Consider the following 9,053-nt stretch of genomic DNA (forward strand, 5'->3'; position numbering starts at 1 on the left):
GGCAGGCTTCAAATATCGTGCTCTGCACAAACCCAATAATCCAATGTATAGAAAGGTGCAATCACCAGGCTTATGATTGTTGCTCCACAGGAAAAATGTAACGTAAGAAAGTATAGAAATGAAACTGATTTCCATCAGTTTCACACTCTATCTATTGTAGCCACAGTGTAAATCACATGAGTCAGCGATAACAGAAAAAAAACACCATCTGAATTGCAGCTTATCTCGGTATGCTTGAGCCTGATAAATGTTAGCAAACTCGATTATTGGACCAGCTCTCAGAATTGCTGATTCAGTTACAGTGTGGGAAACCGGGTCAGTGTTCATAACCGGAATCTGGAAACTTACTTTATTCGGACCCGGGTTCAGTAATTATTATTAATCCAGTAATATAATCACGCGGGAGTAGCAGCACTGGTAGCCGGATGTGCGTTGTGCCAGTACCCTGGGTATGTACGATACTGGTACCAGCAGTTGTGCTATATTGTGTCCTGGGAGTGTGGTGTACCTGGGCAGGAACTGTGTTGTATCGGGAGCTGGTTGTCTGCCATAGCTAGAAAGGGGAGTGCGGTGCCAGGGACCGCCGAATGTGCTGTATTGGGATACAGGAGTTTAATGGCTTGCTACTCGGGGATTTGTTGCACAGTTATCCAGGGCCATGTTGCATTTGCACATGCTAGTTTGCTGTACTGGAGTGGTGGTGTGTTCCATTCCGGAAAATGCAGTATCTACTGTACTTGTTCCAGAAAGTGATATACTGGGTCCCAGGAGCATACTGTGTGGGGACACGGGCAGGCGCTGCACCTCGGCCCTTGGCCATGATATCCTGGGACCGGGGAATGTGTGGCTCCGGGACTCACGGGTGCACTGTACCAAGACTCCTGACTTATATTGTGTGATGTTCCAGCACTGGGGAGTGAGCGGTATTCGGATGAGGAATTTAGCAGTAGCATTCCCTTCTGATCTGACACAGATTTATATTTGTTCTCCTACAATTTATCAAATGATGAAGCAAGTTAGCAATTGGCAAACTCTCATTCACCACAGATCAAAATCTGCTTTATTCAAGAACAGGCAAATGGTACAGACAACTGAGCATGATAATATGTTCGATGTAATCATTTCAACATCTGCCTGGAAATTAAACACATTCCGAATAGCACAGGGAGAACCGGTGGGGGAGGGGGTGGGGGTGCAGCGGTGGGGGTTGAGGGGTGGGGGTGGCTTCAATTGATAACGCATCTGCAGATATTGTGAGATCATTTCATCGGATTAATTTGACAATAATTGTATGAGGATATTTAACTCCATTTATCAATTCCTGCCTGAATTTTCTTTGGGTCACTGCATAAATAAACGTGTTTGTGCAGCAACTCAAGAGCTGGAGCATGAAGCCTATCTCTTGAACAAATGTTGGCAGGGAAACAGTAACCAGGTGCCACATGTATTCCAGTCGTTTCAAAATGGAACAAACCATAAACACCACCCATAACAGTATGAAATTCCCCGATATAACGAACAATAAAATCATGGATTTTCTTCGGTTCGCCATCTCTGGGTCACTGGGACTGTCCCCTCTGCTCCCACCCCGCAGCCGCCTGCGGGCTCTACTGGTCACTATAATGTTTCTGACCGTCAGTGCATTGAATAGTAGAATCAAAATAAATGGAATAAGAGGTGTTAAAATGTAATGCATTAATTCCGTAACAGCCCAGGCCAGTGAGAGAGATACCGCTGATAACACGACGCAAAACCAGGGACTGTTAGAAATCGTATATTTAGATTCATACAGAAAATACCAGAATATGTTCTTCATACAGCTCAGCATAGTCACTGTTCCGAGAACCACAGCGGCTGTTTTCTCTGTGCAGTATTTTGTTTGCAGCTTCTGACAACAAATGGCTACAAATCGATCAAAGGAGAACATGACGGTAAACCAGACAGAACAGTCTGTGGAGGCATAAAGCAGGACAGCGTGGATATTACAAACTCTAATGTAATGCAGAAAAGCAGATTGTTCCCGATAAACAATTGGAATCTGCCTTAGGATCAGATCGAAAATAACGACCAATAGGTCCGCCGCTGCCATGGCTACGAGATAGCAGGTGACACATTTGGACAGACCACACTTTGCCCGAGATAGGATCACAATCGTCACCACGTTAACTGTTAGCAGAAGTGAATAGTAAATTACTCATCAAACACCACAATAATAGAAGTTTGACGTGCTTTGGTGAAATAATGGAAAAGGATGTGGAATACGTCTATTCACGTTCTTCACAATAAACTGAAATTCGGAAAAAAAATATGATGGTATCTGTTATCTTTTCTGTGACACAACATCCTGTCTATATATTTTGCAATCACAGTAATCTGTAATGAATCGGCAGTTAAATGATACAATGGAATCAAATGAAACAAGGTTACAATAGTAAGTCAGTTTAGATTAAATAAAAAGAGGACAAAAATCGGGAGCCACACTTCCATATGGACAGTGGAAAGTGATTCAGCTATTCAATCAGTTGGACCTGTTACGCCATTCAATTAGTTTGCAGCTGATCTGTATCTGAACATCCATCCACACCCCACGGATTCTTAATCCTGGGGGGGAAAAAAATCTATCAATCGCAGTTTTGAAACATTCAATTCACCTCGTTTGAATGGCCTGGTATGGGGAAGTTTTCCAGATTTCCACTGCGCATTAACTGAATCGGATCGAAATTAAGTACACAAAAATAATTTGATTGACATCAGTGAAGGAGAGCTCACATTCATGGAACATAGGTCACAATCAAATATACATGTTGAGAAAATACAAATAATTGTACAAACTGATTAAAGACAGAAATAAAGGGAGATATAAAGGATAAAGAATTATGAAGCAAAGAAAGGATGAAAGAAGGAAGGAAAGGAGGAAAGAAAGAAAGAAAAAGAAAGGAAGAAAGAAAGAAAGGGAGAAAGAAGGAAGGAAGAACTCACATCTATTGACACTGAACAGAAAATCCGGTCATGCAAAACACTTTACGGCCAGTGAAGTACCTTTCCCATATATTCACGGTTGCAAGTTTGAAGTGCAGTCACGATCGCAATATAAGGAATGTCATACAGTACATTTCTGGACGTGCAGACTCAGATATTACATGCTGCTAAACTCCAGTTACTGAAGTACCAGCTCCAGGTAGCAACTTACTCGGGACAGCAATCGCAGCCAAGATGGGGAAGTAAATCTTTTCTATATCATTAAGCGCCCAAAGAATTTTGAGTTTTATCAGGAAACTAAGAGACATTATTTTCACTTTTGGTAAGAGTCGATGATTCGATGTTGTTGATGCTGGAAGAAATTCTCCGATTGACACATTGAGAGGATCTCCATTCTTTATAGGCGAAAACACAAATCCATTAGGTCAGATAATTGGTTTCCTTACAGTCACTGAACAAACAGATGAAGTCAACAGCCTTCACTCCAGGATTGTTTAAAAATAGCAGCGGGATTTCGAAATAGACATTTCCTTGAAGACCGGGTTAAAGCTGGACCTTCATTCACTCATACAAGTCCCACAATCCTAAGAAGTATTTCACTGATGTCTTTTCTCAAAAAGAATGCTACTAGACAGTGGATTTGTCCAGTGTCATCAAATAAAAGCCCGAACAAATGTGTTCCTATTCGAGAGGATCAACCAAAGAAGAAGTTAAGTAAAAAGAAAAACATAAGAATTTTAATATCTGAAATAATAACATTACTGACAGTTTCCATCAAGCCCTCCGTACCTGCGGTGCAACTTCAAAAAGATGCTGCCTGTTTTACTGATTGTTTGCAGCCTATTTTTCTTATCATTCAGATTCCCAGCTTCCACAATATTGCTTTCGTTTCAAGAATTTAAAAACATTTCCTGGATATTTATTCTAAGCTGCTTCTTGTACAAAATGAATTGATTCAGAAAGCATCTTTTCCAGTTGATGATACCGGTCAGAATAAAAATGTCTTACACAAAGGAAAGAAGGAAGAAATCTAGTCACCTTTTATTGTGGGCACTATTGTAACAATCGCTGGCTGCAGTTAAGAACCGTCTCTTGGAAATTATTGATGCGTGATTCTTCTGAATTTTAATTAAAAGTTTAATATTCTTGCTTAAGAAACAGGGAGACAGATTTGAAACTATCACATCAAGTGTTTGCACGTCATCATTACACTGTCAAAGTTCAGGGTTTTGTCAATATTGGATGGTGATTATCTCAACAAGTGTGACTGACGTTTAGCGATTTCTTAACTGGTGGAATTGTCCAGCTACTGATTTCGAATCTTGTGCCTCTCTCCATCTTCTAACAAAGTGTGCCCTAATTTCCCTGCTTATTACCTTAAACGAGCAACACTGGCAACCTCCACCCATTTTGTGCATTTCTTTATTCCTTCTTGGGTGGTGAGTGTCGCTGGTGATGCCAGCATTTGTTTTCCATTCCTAACAGCCCTTGAGACGCTGGTGGTGTGCGTCTTTCTTGAACAGTGGTTCTCCATTGGATGTATGCACACCCATAGTGCTGTTATGGATTGCATTTCTGACATTGGCTCAGCGATACTGAAGCTTCACCGAAATAGTTCCAGTTCTGGATGGTATGAGGCGTGGAGGAAAACTTTCAGTGGCATCACCAACGTCTTGCCCAATCACTTAACCTGTGCTTAACGCATTGTAGACTCCTTACTTCCTCCACACAGCTTACCTTCCCAGCCAACCTTGTACAGTCAGCAACTTTGGATATAACCCTCATCTGAGTTATTAATTTGGATATAAAATAGCTGAAATCCAAGCACAGATTCTTGTGGTGTTTCTCTAGTTGCACTCCACCATCCCAAAAATTACCTGTTTTTCCCTAGTGTCTGTTTGCTGCCTGTTCTGTCAGCTAACTAATTATCAAATCAAGTAAGTGTCTTACCCCGTATCCCATGAGCCCTAACCTTGTGAAAGTACCACTTGAGTAGCATCTTTTCGAATTTTCTCTGGAATCCCAAGCATCCTGCAGTTACTAATTATCCCTCACCTGCAGAGCTAGTTACACCCACAAATAAAAACAATAAACAATTTGTTAAACATCGTTTTTATTGTTTCACGTACTTAACATTATATCATAGCATTTTCCCGAGTTATAATCTCAGGCTAACTAGCCCATACTTCCCCTGTACACCCTCGATATGATAACGGTATTACATTTACTACTTTCGAATCCAGGTGGACCTTTCGGGAACATCGGGAATTGTGGAGCCTAAAACAAATGCATCCAGTACCTCTGCAGCCACAAGTTGACTATCAAATGCGAACGATCTATCGGCATTTCGTCCCATGATGTTATCTAACACGTTTGCTTTAATATTATTAATTTTGTTAAATTCTTCATCCTCACTAGATCCTTGATATAGACAATTGTAACATGTTCCATCAGCCTTCTAATGTGAAGACTGATACAAAATATTTGTGGAACGTCTCTGTGGTTATTCTTAACTTGTCCAATTATACATTGTAATGCCACTTTTCAAGTGGAGCTTTTATTCCTCAACGGAACGTATATTCGATGAGAGGTATGATGTATTTCTTTAAACGTTTCCCATTGCATACTTGCGTTCATTAAAAAAAAAATCTAATTTGCCCCGTTCTCTGTCGAGCGTCAGTAGCTTCTTGTTTTCCACCTGAGAGGGCAGATGGCCCCTTGGTTGATGAGTTAGAAGAGAAAGAAATTGATAGTATTAAACGATTATTAATTCACAGGTAAATAAGTGCGTTGACTCTTAGGCCGAACGCGTTGTAAATTTAGCGATGAAACGTCTGACAGTGCTCACGGGGAGAATGTCAAACTTGGTTTTATTAACACCGTATTCTCACCAACTGAACAAAACGGCAGTATGGACACAGTGGTGAGTGATGCACCGGTGTAGATCATTTAGTTCCCAGAGTCCTTTCCACCAATCAATGAGATCATGGATAATCTGCGACCCATCTTCATATACCCACCTGTGATCCATGCCTCTTAATCCCTGTGACTGACAAAAAAGAAATCGATCTATTTCAGTTTTAAATTGAACAACTGATCAGACATCAATTGCTTTTTGCTGAAGTGAGTTACAAACTTCTAGCATCCTTTGCATGAAGAAATGTTTCTTAATTTCACTCCTGAAAGGTCTGGCCGCAATGTTTTGACTATGCCCCCTCGTCTCAGAGGCACCAACTAACATATATACTTCCTCGTATTCTACTTCATCTTTCCCCCTTAATAAATTGTAAAAAATCAATCACCTCTTAACCTTCTAAATTTTAGTTAATTTCAGGGAACACATCACTAGTTTGTTTAATTGCTCCCCGAGTTTAATCCTTGGATTCTAGCGATCATGCTAAATCCATGCTACACTCCCTTCAAGGTCAATATATTATTTTTAAGGTGAGGTGCCGAGAACTGCTCGCTTTCCTTCAGGGAAATCGTACAGCAGAACATGACTGCTACCCACTTGCATTCCAATACTCTAGGTATAAATGCCAGCATTTCATTAGCCCCTTTGAATATTTTCTGTTCCTGCTGATGACATTTTAATGATCTGCATACATCAACCGCAAGGGCTCTTTGGCGCAATTTTATCTCGTTGGTTCACGTGTGCACAGCAACAATCTGCAAGGTACCGTGTATTGAAATAAACAGGCTGCTCACAACAGCGAGCACGAGGGGAAGATGGCATGGATACGATGGTGCCAGGGATGGGCAACAAACCCCAATGGAAAATGCTGAAGTGGCTGAAAGAGAGCATGAAAAGGCGCAGTCATAATTGTAGGACCAGAAAGTGTGGTAAACAGGGATTTTGTGTTCAGAGGAGCAGCAAGCACGGGAGAGAGGGAATATGTGATTCGAGAAGGGTCACTGAGCCAATACGTTAACTCTGCTTCTCTTTCCACAGATGCTGCCAGACCTGCTGAGTGATTCCAGCATTTCTTGTTTTTGTTTCAGATTTCCAGCATTTCTTGTTTTTGTTTTATATCTTTGCCCTGTTTGGCCTCTCCAAAGCATCCCCTCACATTTCTCCAGGTTGAGTTCCATTTGGCAAGCTTTTGCCCATCCGACCTGACCATCAATATCTTCTTGAAGCCGACAGCCATCTTCTTTGGTATTTACCACACGGCCAATCTTTGTTTCATCTGCAAACTTCTTCATCATGCCCCATACACTTTTGTCCAAATCGTTAATTTATACCACATAAAGCAGGGTACCCACTACTGAGCCGACGGAACGCTACTGGAAACAACCCTCCAGTCGCCCAAACACCCGTTCAACAATTACCCTTTGTTTCCTGCCACTGTGCCAATTTCGAAGCCACCTTGTTGCATTTCCCTGGATCCCATTGGATTTTATTTTTGCAACCAGTCTGCCATGTGCTCCTTGTTAAAGCCTTTCTAAAATCCATGTAAACCAACTGCACTACCCTCATTTTTCTTCCTTGGTACCTCTTGAAAACATTCGATCAAGTTGGGTCACAAAAGATCGTCCTTGAACAATACCATGCTGACTATCCTTGATTAACCTGTGCCTTTCTAAATTACAGTTCATCCTGTCTTTCAGAATAGATTCTACTTATTTGCCCACTACTGAAGTTAGACTGACTTGCCTGTAATTATTCTATCTATCCCTCACCCACCTTTTAAACAGAGATCCAACGTTAGCAATTCTCCAGTCCTCCATCTGTGTCCAGTGAGGACTGGAAAATAATGGTTAGACCTTCTGTTATTGCCTCTCTTGCTTCTTTTAACAGCCTAGGGTACATTTCATCTGGCACTGATAATTTAACAACTTTCAAGCATGCTAATCCCATTACTATGTCCTCTCTGCCGATATATGTCATGCCCAATACATCACTCTCCTCCTCCATAACTACAATATCTGCATCGCCCCCGTTTTTTGTGAAGACAGACGCAAAGCATTGGTTAAGAATCATAACAGCATCTTCTATTCTTATGCATAGTTTACCTTTTTGGTCTTTAATGCGCTACTATCTCCATAGTTCCTGCAACTCTTAATGTATTGAGAACACATCTTTGGGTTGACCTTGATTTTGCTTGCCAATATTGTTTCATGCCTTCTCTTTGCCCTCCTAATTTCCCTTTTGATTTCACCCCTGCACTTTCTATACTCCTCTTGGCTTTTTCTCGTATTCGTTCTCGGTATAGATAACAGCTTTCCTTTTCTGCCTTATCTCTTTCTGTAAGCTCCTTGACATCTATGGGGCTCTATATTTGGCAGTCTTTTCCTTTTTCTTTGTGGGAACATGTTTACTCTGAACTCCTTTCATCTCCCGTTTGAATGCCTCCCACTGCTCTGACAGTGACTTACCTTCAAGTATCTGTTTCCAGTCCACTTTCGCTGAGTCACTCCTCAGTTTAATCAAATTTGCCTTGCCTCATTTGAGAAATCTAAATCCTCTTCTGTCGCTAGCCTATTGCAAAATTATGTTACAACTGATTCAATTATGATCACTAGCAACAAAATGCTCTCCCACTGCCAGTCCTTCCACCTGTCCAACTTAATTTCCTAAAACAAAGTCTAAACCTTCTGCCTCTCTTGTTGGACTTCCTATATACTGGCCAAAATGTTCTCCTGAATGCACCTCAATAATTCTGCTCCCTCAAATAAAATACCATGTAAATAAAATTCTGTTTTCCTATTCTTCACCCCAAAGTGAGCAACCTTACATTTTTCCATGTTATACTCCATCAGCCAAATTACATAACCTATCTAAATTTCTTTGCAGACACTTTATGTCCTCTTCACAACTTCCTTTCCTATATATCTTTGTATCGTTAGCAAATTTATTTACAATACCCTGGGTCCCTTCATCCAAGCTCTTTAAATAGACAGTTAAGTGTTGAGGCCCAAGCGCTGATCCCTGTGGCACACCACCATTTCCAGTTTGCCAACCTGAAAATGCTCCATACAGCGTAATATATTATACCCAACATCATGAGCTATTATCTAGTGGAGTCACATTTTATGTTGCACCTTACCAATACATTTTGGAAATCTGGTTC

The 9,053-nt window shown here is 41.0% G+C and overlaps 1 protein-coding gene across 1 annotated transcript; it reads right to left on the reverse strand.

Moving 5' to 3' along the window:
• Positions 1 to 1,264: 1,264 nt before the first annotated feature.
• Positions 1,265 to 7,185, reverse strand: LOC137357480 (probable G-protein coupled receptor 139). Its single transcript, XM_068023826.1, has 3 exons — positions 7,096 to 7,185; positions 3,191 to 3,374; positions 1,265 to 2,166 (listed from the first exon to the last, which is right to left on the reverse strand). The coding sequence occupies exons 1-3, from the start codon at positions 7,183 to 7,185 to the stop codon at positions 1,265 to 1,267; spliced, it is 1,176 nt and encodes a 391-aa protein (XP_067879927.1).
• Positions 7,186 to 9,053: the final 1,868 nt, after the last annotated feature.

Source organism: Heterodontus francisci, chromosome 48 (genome assembly GCF_036365525.1).
Source record: "Heterodontus francisci isolate sHetFra1 chromosome 48, sHetFra1.hap1, whole genome shotgun sequence".
NCBI lineage: Eukaryota > Metazoa > Chordata > Chondrichthyes > Heterodontiformes > Heterodontidae > Heterodontus > Heterodontus francisci.